General features: G+C 46.5%; 1 protein-coding gene across 1 annotated transcript; it reads right to left on the reverse strand.

Annotated features, from left to right (window-relative positions):
- Positions 1 to 9783: 9783 nt before the first annotated feature.
- Positions 9784 to 14215, reverse strand: LOC136526098 (uncharacterized). The gene is made up of 6 exons (XM_066518868.1): positions 13700 to 14215; positions 13454 to 13599; positions 13268 to 13358; positions 10826 to 13069; positions 10004 to 10159; positions 9784 to 9789 (listed from the first exon to the last, which is right to left on the reverse strand). Exons 1-6 carry the CDS (start codon positions 14213 to 14215, stop codon positions 9784 to 9786), a joined length of 3159 nt encoding a protein of 1052 aa, XP_066374965.1.
- Between the last annotated feature and the right edge of the window lie 1809 nt (positions 14216 to 16024).

Genomic DNA, 16024 nt, shown 5'->3' on the forward strand with positions numbered 1-16024 from the left:
GGTGTGTCCAAATCGATTTTTGAGCCTATGATACGTTCGACGCAAACTGTGCACCTATCTTGCGACAACATTAGCACTATCTCCAAACAGACCAAAACAAGCTTCCACTTGAGCCTCATCACCTAGTGGTACCATCGAGTGCATCCAAAATGATTTCTGAGCCTATGGTACGTCTAGCGCAAACCATGCACGTATCTTGTACCGACACTAACACTGTCTTAAAATGGAAAGAAGTGAGACTCCACATGACCTACATCACCTAGCAGTTCTACCTGGTGCGTCCAAAATAATTTATGAGCCTATGGTACGTTCAACGCAAACTATGCACCTATCTTGCATTAAGATTAGCACTATCTCCAAACAGAGCGAGCTTTCACTTGAGCCTCGTCACCTAAGGTACGATCGGGTGCGTCCAAAACGATTTCTGAGCCTATGGTACGTCTAGCGCACACCATGCACCAATCTTGCACCGACACTAATACTGTCTCCAAACAGAAAGAAGCGACATTCCACATGACCCAAGTCACCTAGTAGTTCCATTGGGTGTGTCCAAAATGATTTCTGAGCCTATGGTACATTCAACACAAACCGTGCAACTATCTTGCGTCAAGATTAGCACTATCTCCAAATGGTGCGAGCCTTCACTTGAGCCTCGTCACCTAGGAGTACCATCGGGTGCGTCCAAAGCGATTTCTGAGCCAATGGTACGTTTGGTGCAAAATGTGCACCTATCTTGCACCGACACTTACACTGTCTCCAAACTGAAAGAAGTGAGATTCCACAAGACCGTGCAGCTATCTTGCTTCAAGATTAGCACTATCTCCAAATGGAGCGAGATTCCACATGACCAATGTCCCCTTGGAGTTCCATCGGGTGCATCCAAAATGATTTTTGAGCATATGATTTGTTCGACGCAAACTATGCACCTATCTTGCGACAGCATTAGCACTATCTCCAAACAGACCGAAACAAGCTTCCGCTTGAGCCTCATCACCTAGTGGTACCATCGGGTGCATCCAAAATGATTTCTAAGCCCCGTCTAGCGCAAACCATGCATCTATCTTGCACCGACACTAACACTGTCTCAAAACAGAAAGAAGTCAGACTCCACATGACCCACGTCACCTAGGAGTTCCATCTGGTGCGTCCAAAATGATATATGAGCCTATGGTACGTTCGACGCAAACTGTGCACCTATCTTGCGACAACATTAGCACTATCTCCAAACGGACCAAAACGAGCTTCCACTTGAGCCTCATCACCTAGTGGTACCATCAAGTGCCTCCAAAATGATTTCTGAGCCTATGGTACGACTAGCGCAAACCTTGCACCTATCTTGCACCGACACTAACACTGTCTTAAAATAGAAAGAAGTGAGACTCCACATGACCCACGTCACCTATGAGTTCCATCTAGGGCGTCCAAAATGATTTATGAGCCTATGGTACGTTCGACGCAAACTGTGCACCAATCTTGCATCAAGATTAGCACTATCTCCAAACAGAGCGAGCTTTCACTAGAGCCTCATCACCTAGGGTACGATCGGGTGCGTCCAAAATGATTTCTAAGCCTATCGTACGTCTAGCGCAAACCATGCACCAATCTTGCACCGACACTAATACTGTCTCCAAATGGAAAGAAGCGACATTCCACATGACCCAAGCCACCTAGGAGTTCCATCGGGTGTGTCCAAAATGATTTCTGAGCCTATGATATGTTCAACACAAACCATGCAACTATCTTGCGTCAAGATTAGCACTATCTCCAAATGGTGTGAGCCTATGGTACGTTCGACGCAAACCGTGCACCTATCTTGCGTCAAGATTAGCACTATCTCCAAACGGAGCGAACTTTCACTTGAGCCTCGTCACCTAGGGTACAATCTGGTGCATCCAAAATGATTTCTGAGCCTATGGTACGTCTAGCACAAACCATGCACCAATCTTGCTTCGACACTAACACTGTCTCCAAACAGAAAGAAGCGAGATTCCACATGACCCAAGTCACCTAGGAGTTCCATCGGGTGTGTCCAAACTGATTTCCGATCCTATGGTACATTCGATACAAACCGTGCAACTATCTTGCGTCAAGATTAGCACTATCTCCAAATGGGGTGAGCATTCACTTGAGCCTCATCACCTAGGAGTACCATCGGGTGCGTCTAAAGTGATTTCTGAGCCGATGGTACGTTTGGTGCAAAATGTGCACCTATCTTGCACCGACACTTACACTGCCTCCAAATGGAAAGAAGTGACATTCCACATGACCCATGTCACTTAGGCGTTCCATTGGGTGCGTCCAAACAATTTCTGAGCCTATCGCATGTTCGACGCAAACCGTGCAACTCTCTTGCGTCAAGATTAGCACTATCTCCAAATGGAGCAAGATTCCACATAACCAACATCACCTAGGAGTTCAATCGGGTGTGTCCAAAATGATTTTCGAGCCTATGATACGTTCGACGCAAACTGTGCACCTATCTTGCGAGAACATTAGCACTATCTCTAAATGGACCGAAATGAGCTTCCAGTTGAGCCTCATCACCAAGTGGTACCATCGAGTGCGTCCAAAATGATTTCTGAGCCTTTGGTTGGTATAGCGCAAACCATGCACCAATCTTGCACCGACACTAACACTCCAAACGGAAAGAAGCCACATTCCACATGACCCAAGTCATCTAGGAGTTCCATCGGGTGTGTCTAAAATGATTTCTGAGCCTATGGTACATCTAGCACAAACCATGCACCAATCTTGCACCGACACTAACACTATCTCCAAATGGAAAGAAGCCACATTCCACAAGACCCAAGTCACCTAGGAGTTTCATCGGCTGTGTCCAAAATGATTTCCGAGCCTATGGTACGTTCGACACAAACCGTGCAACTATCCTACATCATGATTAGCACTATCTCAAATGGGGCGAGCTTTCACTTGAGCCTCATCACCTAGGAGTGACATCGGGTGCGTCCAAAGCGAGTTTTGAGACGATGGTACGTTTGGCGCAAAATGTGCACCTATCTTGCACCGACACTTACACTATCTCCAAACAGAAAGAAGTGAGATTCCATAGGACCCATGTCACCTAGCAGTTCCATTGGGTGCGTCCAAATGATTTCTGAGCCTATGGCACGTTCGACGCAAACTGTGCAGCTATCTTGCGTCAAGATTAGCACTATCTCCAAATGGAGCGAGATTCCACATGACCAACATCACCTAGGAGTTCCATCAGGTGTGTCCAAAATGATTTCCGAGCCTATGGTACGTTCAACACAAACCGTCCAAATATCTTGCGTCAAGATTAGCACTATCTCCAAATGGTGTGAGCCTTCACTTGAGCCTCGTCACCTAGGAGTACCATCGGGTGCGTCCAAAGCGATCTCTAAGCCGAGGGTACGTTTGGTGCAAAATGTGCACCTATCTTGCACCGACACTTACACTATCTCCAAACGGAAAGAAGTAAGATTCCACTTGACCCATGTCACCTAGGAGTTCCACTAGGTGCGTCCAAATGATTTCTGAGCCCATGGCACGATCGACGCAATCCATGCAGCTATCTTGCGTCAAGACATGCACTATCTCCAAATGGAGCTAGATTCCAAATGACCAATGTCACCTAGGAGTTCCATCGGATGCGTCCAGAATGATTTTCGAACCTATGATACGTTCGACGCAAACTGTGCACCTATCTTGCGACAACATTAGCACTATCTCCAAACGGCCGGAAACGAGCTTCCACTTGAGCCTCATCACCGAGTGGTACCATCGAGTGCATCCAAAACGATTTCTGAGCCTATGGTACGTCTAGCGCAAACCACGCACCTATCTTACACTAACACTGACACTGTCTCAAAATAGAAAGAAGTGAGACTCCACATGACCCACGTCACCTGGGAGTTCCATTTGGTGCGTCCAAAATGATTTATGAGCCTATGGTACGTTCAACGCAAATCGTGCACCTATCTTGCGTCAAGGTTAACACTATCTCCAAACGGAGCGAGCTTTCACTTGAGCCTCGTCACCTAGGGTACGATCTGGTGCGTCCAAAATGATTTTTGAGCGTATGATACGTCTAGCGCAAACCATGCACCAATCTTGCACCAACACTAACACTGTCTCCAAACAGAAAGAAGTGACATTCCACATGACCCAAGTCACCTAGGAGTTCCATCGGGTGTGTCCAAAATGATTTCTGAGCCTATGGTACGTTTGACAGAAACCATGCAACTATCTTATGTCAAGGTTAGCACTATCTCCAAATGGTGCAAGCCTTCACTTGAGCCTTATCACCTAGAAGTACCATCGGGTGCATCCAATGTGATTTTTGAGCCGATGGTACGTTTGGTGCAAAATGTGCACCTATCTTGCACTGACACTTAGACTGTCTCCAAACGGAAAGAAGTGAGATTCCACATGACCCATGTCAGCTAGGAGTTCCACTGGGTGCTTCCAAATGATTTCCGAGCCTATGGCATGTTCGATGCAAACCGTGCAGCTATCTTGTATCAAGATTAGCACTATCTCCAAATGGAGCTAGATTCCACAAGACAAACATCACCTAGGAGTTCCATTGGGTGCATCCAAAATGATTTTGAGCCTATGATACGTTCGACGCAAACTGTGCACCAATCTTGCGACAACATTAGCACTATCTCCAAACAGACCGAAACGAGCTTCCACTTGAGCCTCATCACCTAGTGGTACCATCGAGTGCGTCCAAAATGATTTCTGAGCCTATGGTACGTCTAGCGCAAACCATGCACCTATCATGCATCAAGATTAGCACTATCTCCAAATGGAGTGAGCTTTCACTTGAACCTCGCCACCTAGGGTACGATCTGGTGTGTCCAAAATGATTTATGAGCCTATAGTATATCTAGCACAAACCATGCACCTATCTTGCACCGACAATAACATTGTCTCAAAACAGAAAGAAGTGAGACACCACATGACCCACGTCACCTAGGAGTTCCATCTGGTGCATCCAAAATGATTTATGAGCCTATGGTACGTTCGACGCAAACCGTGCACCTATCTTGCGTCAAGATTAGCACTATCTCCAAACGGAGCGAACTTTCACTTGAGCCTCGTCACCTAGGGTACGATCTGGCGCATCCAAAATGATTTCTGAGCCTATGGTACGTCTAGCGCAAACCATGCACCAATCTTTCTCCGACACTAACACTGCCTCCAAACAGAAAGAAGCGAGATTCCACATGACCCAAGTCACCTAGGAGTTCCGTCGGGTGTGTCCAAACTGATTTCCGATCCTATGGTACATTCGATACAAACCGTGCAACTATCTTGCGTCAAGATTAGCACTATCTCCAAATGGGGCGAGCATTCACTTGAGCCTCATCACCTAGGAGTACCATCGGGTGCGTCTAAAGTGATTTCTGAGCCGATGGTACATTTGGCACAAAATGTGCACCTATCTTGCACCGACACTTACACTGCCTCCAAACGGAAAGAAGTGAGATTCCACATGACCCATGTCACTTAGGCGTTCCATTGGGTGCGTCCAAACAATTTCTGAGCCTATCGCATGTTCGACGCAAACCGTGCAACTATCTTGCATCAAGATTAGCACTATCTCCAAATGGAGCGAGATTCCACATGACCAACGTCACCTAGGAGTTCCATCGGGTGTGTCCAAAATGATTTTCGAGCCTATGATACGTTCAACACAAACTATGCACCTATCTTGCGAGAACATTAGCACTATCTCTAAATGGACCGAAACGAGCTTCCAGTTGAGCCACATCACCAAGTGGTACCATCGAGTGCGTCCAAAACGATTTCTGAGCCTATGGTCGGTATAGCGTAAACCATGCACCAATCTTGCACCGACACTAACACTGTCTCCAAACAGAAAGAAGCCACATTCCACAAGACCCAAGTCACCTAGGAGTTTCATCGGCTGTGTCCAAAATGATTTCCGAGCCTATGGTACGTTCGACACAAACCGTGCAACTATCCTACATCATGATTAGCACTATCTCAAATGGGGTGAGCTTTCACTTGAGCCTCGTCACCTAGGAGTGACATCGGGTGCGTCCAAAGCGATTTTTGAGACGATGGTACGTTTGGCGCAAAATGTGCACCTATCTTGCACCGACACTTACACTATCTCCAAACGGAAAGAAGTGAGATTCCACAGGACCCATGTCACCTTGCAGTTCCATTGGGTGCGTCCAAACGATTTCTGAGCCTATGGCACGTTCGACGCAAACTGTGCAGCTATCTTGCGTCAAGATTAGCACTATCTCCAAATGGAGCGAGATTCCACATGACCAACGTCACCTAGGAGTTCCATTGGGTGTGTCCAAAATGATTTCCGAGCCTATGGTACGTTCAACACAAACCGTCCAACTATCTTGCGTCAAGATTAGCACTATCTCCAAATGGTGCGAGCCTTCACTTGAGCCTCGTCACCTAGGAGTACCATCGGGTGCGTCCAAAGCGATTTCTGAGCCGATGATACGTTTGGTGCAAAATGTGCACCTATCTTGCATCAAGATTAGCACTATCTCCAAACAGAGCGAACTTTCACTTGAGCCTCATCACCTAGGGTACGATCTAGTGCATCTAAAATGATTTCTGAGCCTATGGTACGTCTAGCGCAAACCGTGCACCAATCTTGCTCCGACACTAACACTGTCTCCAAATAGAAAGAAGCGAGATTCCAGATGACCCAAGTCACCTAGGAGTTCCATCGGGTGTGTCCAAAATGGTTTCCGATCCTATGGTACGTTCGATACAATCCGTGCAACTATCTTGCATCAAGATTAGCACTATCTCCAAATGGGGCGAGCTTTCACTTGAGCCTGATCACCTAGGAGTACCATCGGGTGCATCTAAAGTGATTTCTGAGCCGATGGTATGTTTGGCGCAAATGTGCACCAATCTTGCACTGACACTTACACTGCCTCCAAACGGAAAGAAGTGAGATTCCACACGACCCATGTCACCTAGGCGTTCCATTGGGTGCGTCCAAACAATTTCTAAGCCTATCGCATGTTTGACGCAAACCGTGCAGCTATGTTGCGTCAAGATTAGCACTATCTCCAAATGGAGCGAGATTCCACATGACCAATGTCACCTAGGAGTTCAATCGGGTGTGTCCAAAATGATTTTCGAGCCTATGATACGTTCGACGCAAACTGTGCACCTGTCTTACGAGAACATTAGCACTATCTCTAAACGGATCAAAATGAGCTTCCAGTTGAGCCTCATCACCAAGTGGTACCATCGAGTGCGTCCAAACAATTTCTGAGCCTATCGCATGTTCGACGCAAAGCGTGCAGCTATCTTGCGTCAAGATTAGCACTATCTCCAAATGGAGCGAGATTCCACATGACCAACGTCACCTAGGAGTTCCATCAGGTGTGTCCAAAATGATTTTCGAGCCTATGATACGTTCGACGCAAACTGTGCACCTATCTTGCGAGAACATTAGCACTATCTCTAAACGGACCGAAACGAGCTTCCAATTGAGCCTCATCATCAAGTGGTACCATCGAGTGCGTCCAAAACGATTTCTGAACCTATGGTCTGTATAGCGCAAACCATGCACCAATCTTGCACCGACACTAACACTGTCTCTAAACAAAAAGAAGCCACATTCCACATGACCCAAGTCATCTAGGAGTTCCATTGGGTGTGTCCAAAATGATTTCTGAGCCTATGGTACGTCTAGCGCAAACCATGCACCAATCTTGCACCGACACTAACACTGTCTCCAAACGGAAAGAAGCCACATTCCACATGACCCAAGTCACCTAGGAGTTTCATCGGGTGTGTCCAAAATGATTTATGAGCCCATGGTACGTTCGACACAAACCGTGCAACTATCCTACATCATGATTAGCACTATCTCACATGGGGGCGAGCTTTCACTTGAGCCTCGTCACCTAGGAGTGACATCGGGTGCGTCCAAAGCGATTTTTGAGCCGATGCTACGTTTGGCGCAAAATGTGCACCTATCTTGCACCGACACTTACACTATCTCCAAATGGAAAGAAGTGAGATTCCACAGGACCCATGTCACCTAGCAGTTCCATTGGGTGCGTCCAAACGATTTCTGAGCCTATGGCACGTTCGACGCAAACTGGGCAACTATCTTGCGTCAAGATTAGCACTATCTCCAAATGGAGCGAGATTCCACATGACCAACGTCACCTAGGAGTTCCATCGGGTGTGTCCAAAACGATTTTCGAGCCTATGATATGTTCAACACAAACTGTGCACCTATCTTGCGAGAACATTAGCACTATCTCTAAATGGACCGAAACGAGCTTCTAGTTGAGCCTCATCACCAAGTGGTACCATCGAGTGCGTCCAAAACGATTTCTGAGCCTATGGTCGGTATAGCGCAAACCATGCACCAATCTTGCACCGACACTAACACTCCAAACGGAAAGAAGCCACATTCTACATGACCCAAGTCATCTAGGAGTTCCATCGGGTGTGTGTCCAAAATGATTTCTGAGCCTATGGTACGTCTAGCGCAGACCATGCACCAATCTTGCACCGACACTAATACTGTCTCCAAACAGAAAGAAGCCACATTCCACAAGACCCAAGTCACCTAGGAGTTTCATCGGCTATGTCCAAAATGATTTCCGAGCCTATGGTACGTTTGACACAAACCGTGCAACTATCCTACATCATGATTAGCACTATCTCAAATGGGGTGAGCTTTCACTTGAGCCTCGTCACCTAGGAGTGACATCGGGTGCGTCCAAAGCGATTTTTGAGACGATGGTACGTTTGGCGCAAAATGTGCACCTATCTTGCACCGACACTTACACTATCTCCAAACAGAAAGAAGTGAGATTCCATAGGACCCATGTCACCTAGCAGTTCCATTGGGTGCGTCCAAACGATTTCTGAGCCTATGGCACGTTTGACGCAAACTGTGCAGCTATCTTGCGTCAAGATTAGCACTATCTCCAAATGGAGCGAGATTCCACATGACCAACGTCACCTAGGAGTTCCATCGGGTGTGTCCAAAATGATTTCCGAGCCTATGGTACGTTCAACACAAACCATCCAACTATCTTGCGTCAAGATTAGCACTATCTCCAAATGGTGCGAGCCTTCACTTGACCCTTGATAGAAGGGGAGTGCCCGATCTTTCGGTGAGTGGAGATAATTTCGATCTGGTGGAAGTAGACCCTCACGATCCGACTACGACGAGCGAACCCGAAGCGCCAATGCAATCGCTGAACCAACTCCCGATGGTTACCAACCTCGCCGGTGCGAGATCAGCCTGATCACGAAGATCGTTTCCTGCACGCAATCGAAAAACGAACAAGAAAAAGACGCGAGCAATCACAATTATCGCTCGAAGGTGGAGTTCTGAATCACACAAAGACGGCGTGGAATTGCCGTGTTCGAGAGTAGCTAAAGCTAGATGTAAAACAAAACTCGAGTTGTAAATAAAAGGGACTCCGACTAAATAAAGGGGGCGCAGCCCCTGGAGTCCAGATCGACGGCAGGAGGGGGGGCGCCACCAGGGAAAAGGCGGCGGCTGCCAGCCCTAGGCGCCCCACCTGGGCTGCCCTGTTGGGCCATCTTCTTATTCCGCTGGCCCTTCGTTCCTTAACAGCATGATGAAGTTTAATTCTCTCGCACGGGCCCGAGTGATTGGCCCTAGATGATCAACTAGAGGCGCCTGAGGTGCTGCTGGTGTAGATGTACTCGTGGTGTCCTCATCATCCTCCCCTTCTTGAATTGAAGTCGTCCTCGACGGCAACTCCTCATCTTCGCCCGCATAAGGTTTCAAATCTGCAACATTAAAACTCGTGGAAACACCAAACTCCGCAGGCAGGTCAAGGATGTAAGCATTATCATTAATCTTGGTTAGTACTTTAAAAGGACCAGCAGCACGTGGCATCAATTTAGAACGACGTAAAGTAGGAAAACGATCCTTTCTTAAATGCAACCAAACCAGATCACCCGGTTCAAAAGTAACATGTTTTCTCCCTTTACTACCCGCAACCTGATATTTAGCATTAGCAGTAGCAATGTTTTGTTTAGTTTGTTCATGCAAGCTAATCATTTGATCAATATGTGCAGCGGCATCTATGTGTGGAGCGTCCTCAGCATCAAGAGCAAACAAATCAATGGGCGCTCGAGGAATATAACCATAAACAATCTGAAAGGGACACATTTTTGTAGAAGAATGCGTTGCATGATTATAAGCAAACTCAACATGAGGCAAGCAATCCTCCCAACGTTTCAAGTTTTTATCTAAAACAGCCCTAAGCATGGTTGACAAAGTTCGATTAACCACCTCAGTTTGCCCATCAGTCTGAGGGTGACAAGTAGTGCTAAACAGCAATTTAGTTCCCATTTTATTCCACAGTGATCTCCAAAAATGACTGAGAAACTTAGCATCACGATCAGAGACTATTGTATTTGGAATACCATGCAAACGAATAATCTCTTTAAAGAACAATTCAGCAATATTGCTAGCATCATCAGTCTTATGACAAGGTATAAAATGAGCCATTTTGGAGAAATGATCAACAACCACAAAAATACTGTCCCTCCCCTTCTTAGTTCGAGGCAATCCCAAAACAAAGTCCATAGAAATATCAAGCCAAGGGGAAGTAGGAACAGGCAAAGGCATGTACAAACCATGGTTGTTCAATCGTGACTTAGCTTTCTGGCAAGTATTGCAACGTGCAACAAGGCGCTCAACATCAGCGCGCATCCGGGGCCAAAAGAAATGAGCAGCCAGCACCTCATGTGTCTTGTAGACGCCAAAGTGCCCCATGAGACCGCCTCCATGCGCTTCCTGTAACAACAAACGACGAACCGAGCTAGCTGGAACACACAGCTTGTTAGCGCGAAACAGGAACCCGTCCTGTATGTGAAATTTGCCCCATGGTTTGCCATGAATACAATGGGCAAAAGCATCTTTAAAATCAGCATCATCCACATATTGATCCTTCACAGTTTGCAGGCCAAAAATTTTAAAATCTAACTGTGATAGCATGGTATAGCGACGAGACAAAGCATCAGCAATAACATTTTCTTTCCCGCTCTTGTGTTTAATAATGTAAGGAAAAGACTCAATGAATTCTACCCATTTAGCATGACGACGGTTCAGGTTTGTTTGGGTACGAATATGTTTTAAAGCCTCATGATCAGAATGAATTATAAACTCGCGATGCCAAAGGTAGTGCTGCCAAGTATGCAAAGTGCGCACTAAAGCATAAAGCTCCTTATCATAAGTAGAATAATTCAAGCTAGCACCACTTAATTTCTCGCTAAAATAGGCAACAGGTTTTCCTTCTTGTAACAAAACAGCACCTAGCCCAATACCGCTAGCATCACATTCAAGCTCAAACACTTTAGTAAAATCAGGCAACTGCAAGAGAGGAGAATTGGTTAACTTATCTTTCAAGGTGCTGAACGCAACCTCTTGCAAATCACTCCAAGCAAAGGGGACATCCTTCTTTGTAAGCTCATGTAGAGGCGCTGCAATGGAGCTAAAATCACGAACAAACCTGCGGTAGAAACCTGCAAGGCCAAGAAAGCTTCGAATTTGTGTGACCGTCGTCGGTGTAGGCCACGCCCGAATGGCATCGATCTTGCTGCTATCCACCTCAATGCCCTGTGGAGTAACAACATAGCCAAGAAACGAGACACATTGTGTGCAAAACATGCATTTTTCGATGTTAGCAAATAAATTGGCCGCACGCAACGCATCAAAAACAGCACGCAAATGGTCTAAATGCTCTTCCATAGACTTGCTGTAAATAAGGATATCATCAAAATAGACAACTACAAACAATCCTATGAAGGGCCTCAGAACTTCATTCATCAAACGCATAAAAGTGCTGGGAGCATTCGTCAAACCAAACGGCATAACCAACCATTCATATAACCCAAATTTCGTTTTAAAAGCCGTTTTCCATTCATCACCTAATTTCATGCGAATCTGATGGTAGCCACTACGCAAATCAATCTTAGTAAAAATAATGGCACCACTAAGCTCATCTAGCATATCATCAAGGCGTGGTATAGGATATCGGTAGCGAATGGTAATGTTATTAATAGCACGACAGTCTACACACATACGCCAAGAGCCATCTTTCTTTGGAACAAGTAACACAGGAACAGAGCAAGGGCTAAGAGACTCACGAATATAACCCTTGTCAAGCAACGCCTGTACCTGTCGCTGGATCTCCTTTGTCTCATCCGGATTTGTACGGTACGGGGCGCGGTTCGGGAGCTGTGCGCCGGGAATGAGGTCGATCTGGTGCTCAATGCCACGAAGTGGTGGAAGGCCTGGTGGCAAATCTTTTGGAAAGACATCAGCGTACTCCTGCAAAATGTTAGCAACAGCAGGGGGAATATCCAAAGACGGTGTATCATCAAGGGAAACGAGCACACGAGAGCATATAAGGGCATAGCATGGCAAAGTAGCATCGTGTAACTTATCAAAATCAGCACGTGTAGCAAGCAAAACAGGAGCATTTAACTTGATTTCAGAATTAACAGAGGTCGATGGTGCAAGTTGTTTAGCAGTTTTAGCAGCTCGAGCAAGATCATCTTTAAGAATTTGTTCAGGTGTCATTGGATGTATAATTATTTTTTGACCCTTAAACATGAGAGAATAGTGATTGGAACGACCATGATGCAAGCTATCAGTATCATATTGCCAAGGTCGCCCAAGTAACAGAGAGCATACTTCCATGGGAATAACATCACAATCGACAAAATCAGAATAAGCACCCATGGAGAAAGGAACACGGACCGAACGAGTAATTCTAATTTTCCCACCATCATTAAGCCATTGAATGTGATATGGATGTGGATGCTTACGAGTGGGTAAAGACAACTTCTCAACCAGCGCGGTACTCGCCAAATTGTTGCAGCTGCCGCTGTCGATGATGATGCGAATGGATCGCTCTTGCACAACGCCCTTGGTATGGAAAAGAGTGTGTCGCTGATTCGTCTCAGGCGTAGCGACCTGTGTACTAAGAACACGCTGCACAACAAGACTTTCATATCTATCGGCGTCGTCCAGGGTTGACATGTACATCCGTCTTTGCTGCATGGTCAGTGGCAAGCATAGCGGGTTGAATATCGTCAGAATCACTAGCGGAAGAATACTCACCATCGTCACGAATGAGCAAGGCACGCTTGTTCGGACATTCCCGAGACACATGGCCAAATCCTTGGCAACGAAAGCACTGAATATCCCGTGTGCGGCGTGTGGAAGGAACTGCACCTGTGGACGGAGGAGTACCTGCAGAAGTGGCTGCCCGCTCACGTGGTGTAGTGGTGGGTGTGGACGGTGCAGGGGGCAGCGGGTGCTGAACCGGATGTCGAGCTTCGTCCTGCAAAAGAGTTAGAATATGGCTTCGAGCGGCGTCCCTGTATTTGACGTTCAGCTTTGCAAGCAAATTCAAATAATGTGGTCATATCATAATACTCTTTGTAATCAAGTATATCCTGAATTTCACGGTTTAAACCACCACGAAAACGTGCCATAGCAGCATCGTTTTCCTCAACTAACCCACACCGAATCATGCCTTTTTGCAATTCCTGGTAATAGTCCTCTACAGATTGTGAACCTTGCTGAAAACATTGCATTTTATTAAGCAAATCGCGAGCATAATAAGAAGGTACAAATCTGTATCAGCATAGCAGCTTTTAATTGATCCCATGTGGTTGGAACTGTAGCGGGATGTTTTTGTTTATATTCACGCCACCAAATTAAAGCAAAATCAGTAAATTCACTAATAGCAGCTTTAACTTGAGAATTAGCAGGAATATCATGGCATGAAAATTTCTGGTCGACTTCTAATTCCCAATCAAGATATGCAGCAGGATCATATTTGCCATTAAAAGATGGAATTTTAAATTTTATCTTAGCAAAAGAATCATTACCGGGACGGCGTGGCACACGGCGAGCGCGGCCTTGACGGTCTCCACCGTCCTGCTCCGTGTCACCAACATAATCGTTCTGGAGATCTGCGACCAGCGTGCTCAATGAGTCGAGGCGTGACACGATGGTGTCGAGCGTGGTCTTGGTGGCTGTCTGCGAGAGGTCTAGCTGATCGAACCGCTCGTTCGACGTAGTGACCGTGGAATCCATCCGTTCATGCATCGTCTTGATGTCGGTGGCAAGTCCATCAATCTGTGTCCGCATGTCCTGCAGCTCATCCTTCACGTCGTCGCCGTCGCCTGCCATGGTTAGCGCAAACACAAAACCGATGCCAAAATAGGGTGTAACGGTTCACAAGGCGCTCACACTAGTGCTGTTATCAATGTCTTATCCGTTCTTACCTAGCACACTAGGGGCGACCCACAACCGACCGGAGGAACTCGCGAAAGATTGGAGCAGCGATTGCCTGGGAACAAAGTCAGCTCGTCGTAGAACTATGTGGAGTTCTGGGTAGGCCGCACTCAAGTCAAGGATTAGCAATTAACGAATGCAGATTAGCGAATGTTCAATAAGTATCCAAAGTACAAGTCACAAGTGCTGGCTAAGACGTGTCCTAGACGTAGCGCAACAAGGTGAAACAAAGGACGATGGAAAGAACTCACAGAACAAGCAAATAGCCCGGATTTTTCTTTTTTTTTTCCAAAAGGTACTAGTAGGAATCAACTTTTTTTTTTTGCACTATTTTTTTTTATATTTTTCTCTGAACAAGGATCACAAAAGATGCAACCACAAAAATTGGCACCTACAACTGAGGTGTTATGTGGCCTACAGAAAAACAACACGTTCTCTGAAAAACGTGCAAAACCCTTGACAATTTTTTTTCTATATTTTCCCGAATTTTTTTGGGGATTTTGACGAAACCAAACAGACCGAAGGTGAGTTTGGGTCGGCTCCAAATGGTGTCGAGATGCTCCACAAAAAATTTCAGATTTTTCTGACAAACGAGCGAAAAGTTATGCCTGTTTTACCGAAGGTATCTCAAGTTATGTTTTTCGGAAGGCACAACACGGCGGCGGCAGTTAGGGCAAAGCGTCCCTAAACTCCAACACCGATCACAGGATCAATCGTCCCTGTGACTAACAGCAGTAGGTAGGCGCCAGATGATGTAAGGAGGGCTGCGATGCAGGAGAAATAACAGCGGCTGGCAACCTATCTAGGGTTAGCGCGGCGGCGAGAGATCACACAAGGCGGCTAGCGGGGGCAAGTCGAGTAAATGGTGGCTTCGACTTGTTGTTTGGGAACGGTGGGTGGGATAGCGGCGGAAACAAAGAATAGCAATGGTGCGGTTGAACTACGACCACGAACACAATCCTAAACCAGCAACAAGACTCGACCACGGAAACAAACTCAACAATGCGAAACTGGAACGAAATTGCAAAGGCACAAAGGTTGATAGGACAGCGGAAAGTAAAATATTTTTTTGGCTTTTGTGGACTCCAGGTAATGAACAAATATGAATCGGGAAAACACTCGATAAAGCTCACCGATCAACCTGGAAATCTGATACCACTTGATAGAAGGGGAGTGCCCGATCTTTCGGTGAGTGGAGATAATTTCGATCTGGTGGAAGTAGACCCTCACGATCCGACTACGACGAGCGAACCCGAAGCGCCAATGCAATCGCTGAACCAACTCCCGATGGTTACCAACCTCGCCGGTGCGAGATCAGCCTGATCACGAAGATCGTTTCCTGCACGCAATCGAAAAACGAACAAGAAAAAGACGCGAGCAATCACAATTATCGCTCGAAGGTGGAGTTCTGAATCACACAAAGACGGCGTGGAATTGCCGTGTTCGAGAGTAGCTAAATCTAGATGTAAAACAAAACTCGAGTTGTAAACAAAAGGGACTCCGACTAAATAAAGGGGGCGCAGCCCCTGGAGTCCAGATCGACGGCAGGAGGGGGGGGCGCCACCAGGGAAAAGGCGGCGGCTGCCAGCCCTAGGCGCCCCACCTGGGCTGCCCTGTTGGGCCATCTTCTTATTCCGCTGGCCCTTCGTTCCTTAACAGCATGATGAAGTTTAATTCTCTCGCACGGGCCCGAGTGATTGGCCC

Source organism: Miscanthus floridulus, chromosome 19 (assembly GCF_019320115.1).
Source record: "Miscanthus floridulus cultivar M001 chromosome 19, ASM1932011v1, whole genome shotgun sequence".
Classification (NCBI taxonomy): Eukaryota; Viridiplantae; Streptophyta; class Magnoliopsida; order Poales; family Poaceae; genus Miscanthus; species Miscanthus floridulus.

Bases quoted from the DNA above. Each gene is read 5' to 3' on its own strand.
- LOC136526098 (XM_066518868.1), bottom strand. From the start codon at position 14,215: ATGGCAGGCGACGGCGACGACGTGAAGGATGAGCTGCAGGACATGCGG. The intron at 13,359-13,453 runs GTATTATGATAT...ACTCTTTTGCAG, and splicing joins GATATACTTGATTACAAAGA to GACGAAGCTCGACATCCGGT. The intron at 13,070-13,267 runs GTACTCCTCCGT...CTGACCATGCAG, and splicing joins GCGGGCAGCCACTTCTGCAG to CAAAGACGGATGTACATGTC.